This window comes from Rousettus aegyptiacus, unplaced genomic scaffold (genome assembly GCF_014176215.1).
Source record: "Rousettus aegyptiacus isolate mRouAeg1 unplaced genomic scaffold, mRouAeg1.p scaffold_m13_p_12, whole genome shotgun sequence".
In the NCBI taxonomy this organism is placed as follows: domain Eukaryota; kingdom Metazoa; phylum Chordata; class Mammalia; order Chiroptera; family Pteropodidae; genus Rousettus; species Rousettus aegyptiacus.
This window is the reverse complement of record NW_023416287.1, coordinates 27,761,531-27,777,888: the sequence shown is the minus strand read 5'-3', so window position 1 is coordinate 27,777,888 and position 16,358 is coordinate 27,761,531. Positions and strand designations below refer to the sequence as shown.

Below are 16,358 nucleotides of genomic sequence, written 5' to 3'. Positions count from 1 at the left end.
TTTTCCCCTTTTTGTTTTGGATGAATGATCCTTTTTGTGTTAACAAATGACCCTACTAATCTGCAGTTCAATGAGTAGGGCATATCTTTTTTTTTTTTTTTGATAATATATGTTTATATATGTAGATATATACATATAAAATACAAATGATATATGTATGTATGTGTGCATGTATATATTTCACAGTGAGAATTAATTGATTTTCAAAATCTCAGTTGAATCGAAGTCCTTTGATTAATGAAAAGGGGACCTCAGGCAAATCTACCAGTGCTCTTCAGACTTCAGCATATATATGAATTAGCTGGAAGTTTTGTTAAAACGTAAATTTTGATTCACTAGTTGAGATTCTCATTCCTAACAGGCTTCCAGGTGAGATGATGCTGCTGGTCTGAGGACCACATTTTGAGTGGCTGGGGGAGAAGTCCTAGCAACGTGGTTCCCACTGTTGGCTGCACATTGGACTCACCCAAGAGCTTTAGAAATTACTGACACCTGGAACCACCACCTGCGATGCAATTGGTCTGGGGAGAGGCCTGGGCTTCAGGAATGTTCATGAGCTCTTCAGGTGGCTCCAGTGTGCAGCTGTGGCTGAGAGCCGCTGCAGGGGAGCTGCCAAATGAAGCTGCACTTCTCACTGCCTTACTCTTTCCTTAGGGGCACTTAGAAAACCTCTGTATTCTTTACATCTTCCACTGCATTTGAAAGAGATAAAATCTTTTAAATGTGAACAAAACATATCTTTGATAGAGGGAGGGATAAAGGGAGGGGAAGAAAGAGAAAAAGAGAGAGCAAGAGATCCATCTGTCTTTAGGGGGAAAAATGTCTCATTTTGCAAAAGAAGAAACCACATGATTTTATTCTGTGCATAGCTTATATAAATCAAAGGAATGTTGAGGAGTAACACTACAGAGTTACTGATTTCTCTGGATGAGCCAAGTAGGTAGGGAGGCACCAGGCTTCACTAGTGAGAAGAAATGGAGGATGAAAAGAGCCTCCCAGCTCTTACTAGCATCATTTCTTTGGCACTTGCTAAGTGACTAGGATATTCAGTGTGCAGCTGGTATCTCCTCTCTGACTCCGCCACCCATGCGCAACCATGCCCCCAACACTTCTTTTCCTTCCCTTGGACCTCTAGTCTCCCAACCCTGCTGTATGTACTATCTTCACCTGTCAGCCCTCTCCTTCATTAAGCATCTTCCAACTTCGACTTCACAGTTCATCCACATTTGAGCCCTCATCGGTACCGACCTGCCGTCATCCATCCATAGCAAACACTTGGCAAGCACTCATTCTCGGATGTATCCAGGGTCCCACCTTTGCTTTCATGTACTGCATATTTGCTGGAAAAGTAGGGCAACTACTTGGTTTGGTGTCAATCCAATGTATTTTAACAAAAGAATAATTTACATATAATAAAAGACATCACAAATGTACAACTTGCTAAGTTTTTACATATGTATATATTCATGTGATCACAACCCAGATCAAGATACAGAATGTTTTTTCATCACCCAGAAAGTTCCCTTGGGCCTCTTCCCAATGAACACCTTAGCCCTTGAGGTATTCGTTCTGACTTCCATCACTGAAGAGAAATGAATGACTCTTAACTGAGAGCGTTTGGTAAAGCTGACCTTAATATTTAATGGTTTTGACCATTTCCTATTTCTGAAACATTTGGAAGATTTGGAGCCCAGCTTTTCCCTGTTCCTTTTTTCCACAGGGACATAAATGTTTTTTGACACTTAACACCAGTACCTTTCTGAAATATAAAGTATATAATTATAGTATCAACTTTATACTTTAAAATGATATTTAACTTCCAGGCAGTTTTGTTTATAGATTAACAAGTTTCTTAACATTTATTATGCCCCAAAGAAATCATTTTCATATTTGTTAAGAGTGCTTAAAATATCAGGCTGGAAAAAAGAGAAATTTAAGTTTTGGACACTCAAAGATAAAAAATTTGATCAAATTTAAAATAAATATGCTTCATGACTCTTTGTACAGTCTGTAAGAGAAACAAATGATTTTGACACAGCATTGGATATTAGCAATATTTCAAGAATTATTCAGTTGTTTTTACAGGGGAAGGTGGCAATTGATGTGGAGACTATACATTTTGTTATTAAATTTTTAAATGTCAGACTCTCCAGCAAATACAATGCAGCAAGATTTTTTGTTGTTGTTAACAATGACAGAATTAATGTGGCTGTAAAGGATAATTATCCCAAAGAGCAATCAACTTGTTTTCCCCCAGTTTCCATAATCCTGAGATTTAAACATTCCTTCTTTAAAAAGTTTTGTTTCCGGAAATAGTTTTATCACCTTGCCACAGTGAATGCTTACATTTCTTTAATTGTATCACAAGGTGGGTGGAGCTTGTTCTTGCATGCTTTTACTGTCTTGTCCACTTCCTCAGAAGTTAAAGGTGAGGATCCTGTGATTTACACGCATAGAGAGAGGCAGTAATTATAATAGATAAGAATGGGCCTTGCTCTCAAACTCTTCCCTACCAGTTTAGTGATATTTAGCAAGTTATTTGGCCTCTCTGAGCCTTATTTTCCTCCTTTGTATATACGTAATAACGTTGTCTATCTCAAAGTCTTGCGAGGATTAAATATGGGAAAAACACTTCTAATTTTCTTGACACACAGGAAGTGTTTAGGTTGATGTTAGGGACTCAAAGCTTGTTTAAACCAATTCATAAAATGGTGGCAGTCATTCATCTCACAAATTATTTAAAGCTCACATCCTTAGGGGTTTGCAGAAAGTGCCCAATTCTTGTTTACAGCCATCATATCTGTGATGTCTCAAGTGAACACCAACTTGCTTCTCTGATGTCACTTGAAAATTCCTTTGAGAAAAGGGTATGGTTTCTTATTCCAGTGGTTTGATTTGTCCTACAAACCACATCGCTTCAGGAGTGGAGAGACCTGTGTTTCATGTCCCCTTCTGTCACAGAACCATACATTGTAAATGAACCGAGTGGTCCTTTGGTGCCAAGTGACCACGTTCCCTCGAAGCTGCACACCCAACTTACCAAGAGCCTTCCTTACTTTTTTTTTGGCACAGCCCATGAATCAAATACAAGAAAACTTTCAAAAACAAACAAACAAATAAACAAAAAGGAAAGAAAAAGAAAAAAATAAAAAGGACCTGTACAGCTGATGATTTTGTAGATCAAGAGTGAGCAAACTTTCTGTTAAAGGGCCTGAAAGCAAACATTTTATGCTTCGTGGGCCACATGATCCCTATCACAGCTACTCACCTCTGCCAGCTGTGGTGCAGAAGTAGCCATACACAAATGGATGTGGCAAACAGGCTGGGTTTGGCTTACAGGCCATGGTTTGCCAACCCTCACTCTAGATCAATACAGTCTAATAGAAATATAATGCAAACCACATATTTAATTTTACATTTCTTAGTAGCTACATTTAAAAAGTCTTTGATATAGCAAAACGTCTCAATATTTAAACTTTTAAAAGACAGAATTTAAAAAATGTTAGAGTAGAAAGGGACAGATGCCTTATCTTACAAATACCTAAATTTGCTAAAGCAACCTGATACCTAATGACTTAAGAATTTTTAAGTGATGATAGGAAACTGAATAATAGCTAAAATGCCCATTTTGTACTGATTTTTTAATAGTCTATATAAATAGAACCAAAATTATAACCATGATGGTATGCCAATTTAAAGTAATTTCAGCCATAAAACAACTAAAACCAACTAACCGATAAGCCTTGGACCTGCCCCTGCTAATAACTCTATGCTTTTTCATTCTTTATGGCAAAGGTAGACATAGGGTGACTTAATGATTAGCACAGTTCAGGAGAAGCCTGCCACCCAGGACTCATCTCTAATGGGTTTCCACTTATAAAATGTCTCTCTCTCAAGCTACATCAAGGATACCCATTCCCCATCCATGGACATACAAGCCTTTCCTCCTTCTGGCAGTCAGGGCCAACTGCCATGGCGTAAATGGGTCCAGGTCCTAGCTTTTATGCCTCCCTTCTCCTCCATCTCCCTCCCCTGGAGGAAAGGGGTACATGAATGAAAAGGGCTGCTGATCTCAGATGGCCTCAGCAGCGATGGCTCATCTTGTATCCGCAGCAGGCCAGCCCAAGCTTTTTCACCTGAGAGGCAGAGGACAGAGAGGGTGGCAGTTGGCAAGGCTTCTTGCAGCCCAGACAAAAACTGGTATAGTATCCCTTCTATCTCTCCTCTTTTGTCTGAGCAAACCATATGGCCATCCTAGATTAAAGGGTGGGGAAACAGACTCGACTGTCTCCCCGTGTGAAGACCTGCAAAGTCACATTGCACAGGGAGGGGGATAATTATGCCCATTTCACAAGCAGTCTATCACAGAGACTAATAACAAACTACAGGAGTGACCCTTATGTGATACACTCATATGCCTTCTTTCATTCCCCTGCATGAGTTTATATCTCATCCTGAAATATGGAAAAATAAAACATTCATTCATACATGGTCAACTCTTGTCGATACCCTGCAATCAAGCTGAGATAAGCAGTTCTTTTCACAGTGCTCAGTGCTGTGTCTCAGGCTTCAGTGCCTGATGTCATTTCTTCTACCAGCACATTATCAGTGCATGTTGTTCATAACTTACATCTCTTCCCTGGAGCTAGTGTGGATGTCCTGGCTCCATGGCCAATGTCAGTTATGGAAAATTAGCCTGGGCATACCAAGACACCGTCTGTCCTTGCTTACTCTCTTTTATTCTTGGTCTAATGTTTAATTCTGAACTCACCATCATTATGATTTATTAGTTAAGGTAATTTCAGCCTATATAAATATTAACACATCTCAGTAAATAAGCTCAACTAAATAGGAGTTTATTTCTCACTCACTTAATATCCAGTGTGGATTTTCCTAACCAGAGCGTGGCATTGTATATGGTGATTTGGCAGTGCAGATTCTTATCACGTGGCTCTGGCATCCCCTAGCAACTAACTAAGAGCATCTTCCTGGATCTTCTCCATCTAGCTGGCATGAAGAGAAGAAAGAGCAGCAGTTTTCATTTTGTTTTGCTTTGTTTTGTTTTTTTTTTAACTTTGGCCTGGAAGGGATACAGATCACATGCTGCTCATATTCTATGGGTGATAATTGCTCCCACGGTCCTTCTAGATGCAGAGAGTGCTGGAAAATGTGGCTTCTGGCTGGGACAGCTTGGCAGCAATAAGTTTATACTATGGAAGAGGGGAGCACATATTTGGTGACCACCTGGCGTATCTGCCACATTGATCAAGAATACTGATATCTGTGCCCATTCAGGGGAGAGAAAGAGAGCCCCATTTTACTTCATTTTTAATTTTTTTATTATGAAATATATGTCTAAAAAAGATGTATTAGACATCCATCTTGCATCTTTCATGGCCAACCATTTTGACTCCAGCCGTTGCTCAGACAACTGCTACTACCCTCAGTTGCACCATTTACCTCTGCTTTCAAACATGGCACTTTCTTTACTGCCACCTTGTGGCACACATGTGGGAGTCCCCTCGGGCATTCTGATGCAAGAGATGGAATCTGGTCAATGAATACTTCCATCTTCATTCCCTTAAGTGCTCAATTCTGCGACTTAGTCTGCATAGCTCTTCAGAAGAACTGAGCTCCAATTGTCCGCAGATAAACAGCTTGATAATGTACCCTTGACCTGGTCTCCCTCCTTGCCAGCTTCAGCCTCCTCACTGTCCTTGACTTCACTTTCCAAAATAAATCACTCACACGCAAGCCTTTGTTTTAACACTGCTTCAGAGGAAGCCAGGCTAAGTCGCATGGAAAGCTTAATAATATGAAATTCTTATATCTACTACCCAAGTTAAGAAATAGATTATGGTCTTTTGTCTCATTTATCTCAATTCTCCCTGCACCTAGAATTTTTTTTTTTTGACTAAATGAGTAAATTAATGAACAGAGGTACTTCCATAGACCTCATTGCTCCCTAGACACTGAACCAGGAAACAGCAAGCAAATAATTAAATTCCCAACTAAAGCACTCAGTCTCAAATTGACTTTAAAGACACATAAAATACTCTGACTGTTAACTCTGGTCAAACTGAATTTAGTTGACTTTAGCCCAGCTGCCTCACATTCCAAGCAGCAAGGACCAGGGTTGTTAGCTGTTACATTTGCTTTGCCCAGTTAACAATAAACAGAAAGTTACCCTCAAGGATTATACTTGTATGAAACTGGTCACTTAATATATTAGATTTTCTGTGCTTTAAGAAGCAGAGAAAATGGCAAATAGAACATTTTCCAGTTAACTTAATGAGGACATCTTGATTTCTACAAAATTTATAAAACATTTTTAACTATATTCTACTTATAATTTGTGTAGAACATAATATTTTTAGTTAGCAAAGGAATTGGTTTCTTTGGATTCTTCATGATTTATTACGTAATTTATTTTAAAAGGTCTTAGTGGTTAGAAACCCTCACCACCACCTTCACTCTGAGATAGCCTGCCCTAATTCTCATATTTTTCCAGGAATAAGTGTTTCTCGAACTGCTTACCTAATTAGCCCCCCAAAAGGGTATATGTTAGAAAACTGAAAGAAAAGATGTGAGGTCATATGATGTTAGAAAAGCCATCCACAAATTAGGATTTTTTTCCATAAAGATCCAAGTGTATATTGGATTTGTTTGTTGAGATTATATACCCAGCTGTTTCTAGCCACATTTAAAAAAATAAAAATAAAAACAAGAGAATTGGTTCTCTGCAAATAGAGCAAGAATTTAGATAAATTATTTAAAAGTAGATATTTTCCGAGAGAGTCCTGGTTTGTTCTCAAGTCATGAGACTATTTAGCTTAAACATGTCCTGTGAAGTGTTTACTCAGAAAGACAAAATGAAACACATTCTTGAGGAGGATGGAAGACATTGTTTTTAAAAAAGAAATGCGAGGTCTTATTAGGGCAAAGCTGTTAATTACACACTTCATTATTGTCAAGGTTAATACTGTTTGTGAGAGCAGAGTCACTTTTTCATCTCTTCACGAGAACAAGGGGAGACAGCTGTTCTTAGAGACAGATCCATTATAGCTTATCACCAGCCGACAGCCTGAGGAAGGAGCACCATGAAATATGGCCGCTGTCACCGGGAGGCAGAGCAGATGTTGAGCTGGTCCAGGCACAATGGAAAGACAATGAAAACCATGGCGTCAAATCAGATAGATTGGGTTGCATTGATTTTTTTTTAATGCCTGGCTGTTCTGCAGCATGGAATTCACCTATACTCTTGAAGTTATTATATTATTGATCTCTATAAAACCACACAATCTTGCTTTCATAAACATCAGATTCTGACAGTAATAGTGGTTCTTACATTTTGAAGCCTAAACTGTGTGTAAAATTGTGCATGGTTAGATTTCATTAATATTGTTCTGTTTATGATTCCTTAAAGTGAAGCCCATGTCAAGGAAACAAATATTGCCTCAGTTCTAGTTTTATTGGTCTTCCTGATTAAATAAGGTTACACATTTCTTTTTAAAAATTCAGGGTGCAGGGCGGGCAGGTCAACAATTTATTTTTAATAATATTTACATTTTGCAAGCCCCTTCTTGTTTACACTGACTTAATAGTTTTTATTGAAAGAGAGAAAAGCATGTGCTTTCTTTAAGAGTGATATATTTGTATCATTGGTAAACATTTTCAAATACTAAAAAGGAGATCCAAGGAAACACCATGCCTTAGGTACACTATACTTTCATTTCTTTAAGTTTTGTTTACTTCGTTTCATATTTTACTACAGATAATATTTTCTCCTTTTCAAATGTCTGCAACCGCACTTTCAATTCTATGGCGCTCAGGTTGTATTCATCAGTAACTCTAAGGGTCATAGCTTCATAGTCAGATGATGATGACATGGAATCAGGTGTACCCAAACCTGTTACAGTCTTCATTTTGGTTAAACATTATAAATATTACACCTTCATAGGGAATGGGGAAATATTGAACAGTGGAGCTTTCAACAGCCAACTATTACATAATATAATTTTAACAAAATGTTTAACACCATATATAAAACAATATATATTTAACACTGTACTCTTTCTCTATATGTATAAAATGTTGAATCCTATTATACTAAAAAAGAGTATCTCAGTCTTTTTATTTTTATTCTTATAAAAGTAACCCTGACTATAGAAAATCTGGAAAATACACAAACCCCACTGAATACAGGGAGAACAGACCTGCAGCATCATTACCTGGAAGCTTTTTCAAGATTCAGAACCTTAGGCCCCTCCTCAGGCTTATTGAATTAGAATCCCCCTTTTACAGGACCCTCAGGTGATTTGTTTGTGCATTAAAATTTGAGAAGCATCAGTCTAAAATATAAATCACCCTTAATCTCTCCACTTAGAGAAGACCACTGTCAATGTTTTACTGTATTTTTATTAACCTTTCTTTTTCATACATATCTTTCAGTTTCAATAATGAGTCTCATTTTGTTAATTTTTGTGATTTAGACATTACATTTTTAAAAGATACCCACAGAATGTTGGTCATGATTTGAAAGTACTGCATTTTTTAGATCTAATGAGTAGTATTGAGTACATATAACAAGTTATAATTAATTTGAGGTACTTTGTTTAAATTTAAGACATTTGTATCTAAAGTTACTGTCATTTTTAAAAGGCTACTACATCAATTATCCTTTTTCTCCCAATATATAAAGCTGACATTTATTTCTTCTACTTATTGCATGCAACTTCCTTTTTTCCCCCTAAATTTTTATCAGCCTAATTAAAAAGTAAATTTTACCCATAAAATAGTTAAATAACTACCATGTATTACTTATCATATTCCAGGAATCATGCCTACTTTTCACACAAATTATTTCATTAAATCATTACATTAACCTCATAAGGTAAGGATTAGTCTCACCATTTTATGGATTAAGAAACTGAGGCTTTAAAGGGTTAAGTAACTTGCCCAATATCACATTGCTGTGAACCTAAAATTCAAAACAAAAAAAATATTATATTGTTTTTAAAAAATGTTTCTTACTCAATGGATTGTCTTTATCATTTCTTCTAAATAGCATTTAGCTCATAGCAATGTTAATATTTCTACTTCTGTATTAACAATAATATCTTTGGATATTATTGGATGGATGGATGGATGGATGGATGGATACCTCTTTGGAGCATCTACATTCCTTTTTTCAGTATTCCTCAGAAACAAAGTAAGTTAGTTTCAAAGTTTGTTCATTCAACCACTAATGAAATTGGAAAGATTTTAGTGGGAAAATAAGGAGATTTGAAGGACTCAGCAGTTTCAAAGAAAATACTCAATAATGCTCTGATATCAAAGGAATTACACAGGGGAAGGATTTTTTTTTTTCCTTCTCAGTAACTGTGTCCTTGTAGTGAATTTCTAAGACTAATAGTCCAGCCCTCATCATGGCCATTTATTAATTTGCTGAAGATAAACTAACAGGTTTTCTGGATATAAATTCCAAAGGGCAAGTAAGTGATTGAGATGCTAATTTAATATGAGCAGGGTACCCTTTCTTCTGCAATCACAATTACCATCATAGCCCCAAAGATGGTGACATCTTAACACATTCTGATCAACTCTTTCCTCATCTCAATCATTCAGTGAGTGATGAGCTGGTAATTACCTCTTTTTTTGCCTTTATCTAATTACTTCTATTGTTTCCTCCTGGACCTAGCTCATAATTCTCCTCTTCCTGAAAACTTCCTAAGATTTTTAGTTTGTTCTTTCTTTGATCTTTTCTTTATAATCTTCATGTTTTAATTTGCCTTTATTGATGAATTTTATTTCAATATTCTTAATTCGTTTCATATTTACTCATTTATGTCTACCTAAAGGCATTGGGTTTATTGAGGGCATTAGAATGTTTTAAAAATGCTTTGTAATTTCTCTCCCCATCAGCTTTTACAATTCCTGGGGGGTGGGGGCGTGTCACTAAATATCAAGTGAAATTACCCATTTACAAATTGGAGAATAGGTAAGAAAAAAATAAAACTAAATCACATAACAAGTGTGGCCAAAATCAAGACCAAAACCAGAATTGTCTATAATCTGTCAATTCTATCCGGAATGCTGGCTAAAAAGACTTAGTTGATATACTGCGATATAAGCTAACTGAAGCCATTGTGTTCAGAATTCCTGCAAACAATATTGAAGAGGAAACCAAACATTTAAATCCACAAAAAGTAACAGAGGCTGTGAAGAGCACCCTGAGCAGATAGAGAAGTTTAAAACAGGTAAAATATACTTGAAATGCAATAGAAAGCTGCTCAAATAGATGTGATATATTTGAGGGTGAGTTATTAGCATTCATATTTGATGCATTAGAAGATGTCCATTTCATCCTTTCTTCTTCCTAGGCTGCTAACCTTTCCCTATCCACAGGTTGTTTTTTTTTCCCCCAAGTTCATCTGTTAAGTGGGCATAGACGTTGTTGCTCTGAGAAAAGGTCCAAGTATGTATGTATATATAAAATATGAAACACGATTCTTTCTCTGGGGGATGCTCCAAGAGAACATCACTGACTTTGGCAATGGGTCAATTTATACCCCTACACACACATTTCATGCAATGGAACACTATTCAGTGATAAAAAGGAATAAAAAAAAAAATAGGCTTTTAATTCACAGAACAACTTGGATGAACCTTAAAAACATTATGCTAAATGAAAGAAGCCAGAGCAAAAAGTTCCAGACTGTGATTTCATTCATACGATATTCCGGAAAAGGCAAAATAGTAAGGAGATAAAACAGATCAGTGGTACCAAGGGTTTGGGGAGAAAGTAGTGTCTGACTAGGGGAGGCTCAAGAGACTTGGGGTTTGAGGAGACTAATCTGCATGGCACTGTAATGGTGAATACCTGATGCTTTGTATTTGTCAATACCCATAGAACTTTCCAGCACAAAGAGCACACTAATGTATGCAATTTTTTTTTTTAAGTCAACCAGGAGATCAGAGGATCCCTAGATGGAATGCAGACTGTGACTAAAGAGTCTCACTATAACACATATCCAACATAACCTCATCGAAGGTGGGAGGATGGGAAGAAAGATGCTAACCTTAGTAACTTTGGGAAGCAGCGTTTTGAATGGAAACTGTAAAACTAAGAACTGTGCATAAACACTGCACTCTAGTTGACAGAGCTGTTTGTCACGTGGTATGGGTTACTATTCTAAAACTGCTATACTGGGATTGAATAAGTAAATAAATAATAGATGGTGAAATCCAGGTTTTTCACCGTCTCAGAGAGGGGTTACAGATAAGTAAGGAGAAAGCTAGAGTGAACTGTGTGATACTAGATGAGATTCAGAGACAACAGTATGAATGCATGTTTAGCTTAATGTAGATACAGATGGATAAATATAACTACAGATGTGTGTATACATTGGTAAGTATATGTACATGAATTTGCTAGCTCTGTTCATGAGAGGATCTGGAAGCAATGATACCCCATTAGCAATGAGCACACTTAGCACCCAAATACTAGTTTCTAATATCATTATCCAATAAAAGGAACCAGGGCACCTTGAAGAAATGGTTGATTTTAGGGTAAGGGCAAGGAAAATACAGAGGAGCCTGGAGCATCTTATAATGCTAGAAAGTAAGAAAGTACTCAAAAAATAAAAGGATGAAGGCTTGTCAAAGGGACACAGAAACTAGCCTAAAAGAACTCTTAATAACCAAAGCTGGAATAAGTTGAGCAACAAAACAAATAATATTGTACTAGATTATAACCCAAAGTATAAGACAAATATCAATGATTCCATCCAATAGGTACAAATGAATGAATGAATAAATAAATAAATAAATAAATGAGGCTAATAGACAAGTTCCCTGTGCAGAAGAATTCTAAATACTTTACATAGATACCTTCTCTCAAGGAAATAGGGCTTGGCTCCCTTACCCTTGAATATGGGCTGTACTTAGCATCTTATTTCCAAAGAGTAAAATATGTAAAGGGGAGTGGGCAGTATAACTTTATAATGTGGAAACATAGCAGATATTACCTCAGCCAGGTGATCAAGGTCAACACCATCAGTGATAAGCCATATTGATGCTGTATACACTGGACGTGATGTGCTGAAATTGGCATATTACTCTATGGTCTTCCTCCTCTAAACCAATAACCCCAGTTTAACCATGAGAAAAACATCAGACACCCCCAGCTGAGGGGCAGTCTGCAAAATACCTGACCAGTACTCCTTAAAACTGTCAAGGTCATTACAATCAACGAAGATCTGAGAAACAGAAACTGTCACAGACTGGAGAAGACATGGTAAATAAATGTAACGAGATGTACTGGATGGGTCCCTGGAACACTAGGAAAAAACTAATGAAATCTGCATCAGTTGCAGAGTTTGGATAAAGTAATGCAAGATGTTAACAATAGGGGAAGTGGGTGAGGGATAGATGAGAGCTCTGTATTCTTTTCGCAACTTCTCTGTTGATCTAAAACTACAATTGACTCTGGAACAACTGTTTTAAACAGTTTTGAATTGTGTAGGTCCATTGATATGCAGATTTTTTCAATAAATATGTATAATACTATAAAAATCTTTTCCTTATGATTTTCTTAATAACATTTGCTTTTTTCTAGCTTACTTTATTATAAGAATACAGTATATAATACATATAACATGCAAAATATGTGTTAATCAATTGTTGATGTTATTAGTAAGACTTCAGGTCAACAGTCAGCTATTAATAGTTAAGTTTTGGGAGAGTCGAAAGGTCTACGTGGAGTTTTTGACTGTGGAAGGGCTCAGTGTCCCAAACCCCCACGTCATTCAAGGGTCCCCTATATTTCAAAATTTTAAAATTATTATTAAAAAAAAAGTAGAGACCAAAAGTATTAGTTAGGACTTCAGGGGAGGAGGAGACAAAATCTTGTCTTTCACCATGAATAATTTGAGAAGCCTGATCTAGAAAAACATGGTCTAGGATGACTTTGACTTTTTCTTCCAGTTTGAAATTTTCTTTGTGTCATACTAACTGAAATGATTTTGAACTCCTTGCTACTTGCTTAGAGATATTTTTCTCTGAAGTCACAATGCTTTGTTCTTTGTTCTTTGATCTACCCGCCTCATATTTTGCTGTAAATTTTGTCATTGTCAAGTTGCAACTGACTGGCTTTATAAGTGGTTTGTGATTTCTTTCTGTTCTGGTATTCCGGTGTTATTTAGATTCATTACAGGGAACATTTGGGCTTGGCAATTTGTCACCAGGATTCAGGTACAGCCACATCATCACTAAGCCACCAAAAATTTAAAAATGATGATACAACAGAAGTGTGGACACAAGTATTACCATTATATACCTGATAAAAACATCACATTTAATCACAAATTATATCACACAAGTAATCTTCATGCTACTCCCTATTTACAGTTCAGAAGATTTTTTCCTCTTTCATAAAATCTGATAACTTCATCATGTCTTCCATAATAGAGTAAAAACCAAAGAGTGCAACATTCCTGGGTATGTTGATATTCAAATAAGAATGCTTACTGGTTTTGCAAATAATCTGGATTATGAATGTAAAAAAATTTAATAAATATACCCTTTATAACCAAACAGTTATAGACTGTTAAAATTATAATCAGTAGCTTATGGTTAGAAGGTTAGGGTTTATTATTTATGTGGAGGAACAAAGGCAGGGGATTTCTCATGAACTGATGAATAAGATAATGATAGTCTATATATTCTTCTAAATGGCTTTTTGGTGTTTAATTGATCTCTCTATTGAGATAGTTAAGAAAAAAACTGCAATGTGAGATTATTGTTTAATATTTGTTTTATTTCACTGCTGAAATCAATCAGCAATGTTTTTTAAATCATATTTTATGAAATGTTCCTGGGGTCTGTTTTCCTCTAATTTAAATTGGATGAGTAGATGTGGGATACCTCCATCATTCTGAAAGCCTGAAACATTTTTTTTTAAACAGTATCCCCTTTATTATTCCTAGACAATCGTTAGAGGAAACAAACCCTGCAAGGAAACCTCCATCAATGGCCTCCTGGAGGATTTTGACAACATCTCTGTGACTCGCTCCAACTCCCTGAGGAAAGAAAGCCCGCCCACTCCGGACCAAGGAGCCTCCTGCCATGGTCAAGGCCACCGGGAAGAAAATGGCTTCATCACCTTCTCACAGTATTCAAGCGAATCTGATACCACTACTGACTACACAACCGAAAAGTACCGAGAAAAGAGCCTCTATGGAGATGATTTGGATCCGTTTTATAAAAGCAGCCATGCGGCCAAGCAAAATGGGCACGTAATGAAAACGAAACACGGGGAGACCTACTATTCTGAGATGAAGCCTTTGCAATCTGATATTGCCAGATTTCCCGTCGATTATCACACGCACTTAGACTCACTGAGCAAACCAAGTGAATACAGTGACTTCAAGTGGGCGTACCAGAGGGCCTCCAGCAGCTCCCCGTTAGATTACCCATTCCAATTTACGCCTTCTAGAACTGCAGGGACCCGCGGGTGCTCTAAAGAGAGCCTGGCGTACAGCGAAAGTGAATGGGGCCCCAGCCTGGATGACTATGACAGGAGGCCAAAGTCATCGTACCTGAATCAGACGAGCCCCCAGCCTGCCATGCGGCAGAGGTCCAGGTCGGGCTCGGGGCTCCAGGAACCGATGATGCCCTTCGGAGCAAGTGCATTTAAAACCCACCCCCAAGGACACTCGTATAACTCCTACACCTACCCTCGCTTGTCCGAGCCAACAATGTGCATTCCAAAGGTAACGTTCACTACCTCCTTTCCTCCAGTGAGCAGGACCCTTCATGAAGGTGGTGCTAGCGCAACTTTCTTATACTGTCAGAGTCTAAAGTGCTGGTTTGCCTTTTAAGTGAAAAACCATATCGAAATTTTATCCAGTTTCCATCCATGAGCCCCCAGGGCAGAAAATTTAAGGCAAGACACATTTATTTATTAAAATCAAAGTCTTTGAGGCTCTCCTATGGGGTTTCTGGTTAAAAGGCAAAATACCTTGTTTATTTGAAAGATAGTCTGATATACTGATGATAACTATAAGGTGTTCATATTGTTCTGAGTTCTCTGTTATGGAGTGTATAGTTGTAGACCATTAGATGGAATGATACGATGGTTCCTGCATTCTGGCAGAGTTTACTTCGATCTGCTGAAAAGGAAAAAATCAGGATAATATGGTAAGTTTTAATAAAATTAATTTTATTCAACTCAAGGGATTATTCTTCATTTTGAGAGTATGTTCTTTCTACTATTTTGGTGTTGAAATGTATGAAATTTTGACATGATAGAAGAAGTTGGTTGCTGGACCTTTTCGATGTGCTTTTTATTTTGTTTTGTTGTAGCTCCTCTCTTGGTAAAACATTTTTTAATGCTTGCTGCTGCAAATGTGCTTTAATATTTGGTTTGTTCTAGAAACCCCAAAGCTTGGGAACCGCTGTTAGAGAAATTACTGAACCTAAAAGCACAGACTTTGCAAAATACCATGGAGAATGTGCAAGTGGTTTATTTTCCTATGGTAACTTAGAAGTGTTTTTGCTACCTCACCTAAATAGCAAAGTGAAATCAGGAGCATTTAGTGAGGAGCTATGGATTATATAGCAGTCTCAAACTAGTTGAGAGGGACATGACTTCTAGTAGCGTGATATGTACTTTTGTACCAAATGCTCTCTCTCTTCAATAGCTTGATGGGCTACATAGAAAACTCTGGAAGGCATGCCTGCCTGTATTCATCCGCTTTATTAATTGTAAATAGTCAGTATTTTTTCTTTGCTCATTATTTCTCATAAAGCCAATCCAAGATATGGAAGAGAAGTCTTTTAGGGACATACTGGGAATGACTCTTGAGCCATACTTAAAAAAAAAAAAAAAAAAAACCCAAGCTGTCACATTAGTTCCCAATATATAAAATTAAAAATAAATTTTGAGGAAATAAAGACCTGAGATATATACCTCCAGTTAAAACTTAAATATTGAAGTGATTTTCATTTCACTATGTTATTTATTTGTACTCCCACAGTCAGGGTATCCTGACTGCCTTTACTTCCTTTGTTCTTGCCAGGGCAGTTGTTGGGGAGAGATCTAATTGACCAACAGACAAAAGCTGTGTGAAGCCATATGCATGTATCATGATGTATGAGATAGTTCGATTTCCTGTGCATATCACTTGCTTGAGGGAAACCCTTCCTAGTCCTAGAGTGAAATAAAGAAATTAACACATTTGTACCTGAATCTGGTTACATCCTCAGGTTTTTGAACATCAGTGTTTATGTATCAATAAAAAATGTGATTTTTTTCAACTTTATAGAGGTATAATAGACTTGAAATATGTATAAGG

At 37.0% G+C, this 16,358-nt stretch overlaps 1 protein-coding gene across 3 annotated transcripts in view; it reads left to right on the top strand.

Moving 5' to 3' along the window:
- PAK5 (p21 (RAC1) activated kinase 5) overlaps positions 1-16,358 on the top strand; it is a 249,899-nt gene that overhangs the window by 198,285 nt on the left and 35,256 nt on the right. For all 3 annotated transcript variants that reach the window (XM_036229663.1, XM_016135927.2, XM_016143280.2), the window contains one exon: positions 13,989-14,774. In XM_036229663.1, coding sequence (XP_036085556.1) covers positions 13,989-14,774 — 786 coding nt within the window. The remainder of the gene's footprint in view (positions 1-13,988; positions 14,775-16,358) is intronic.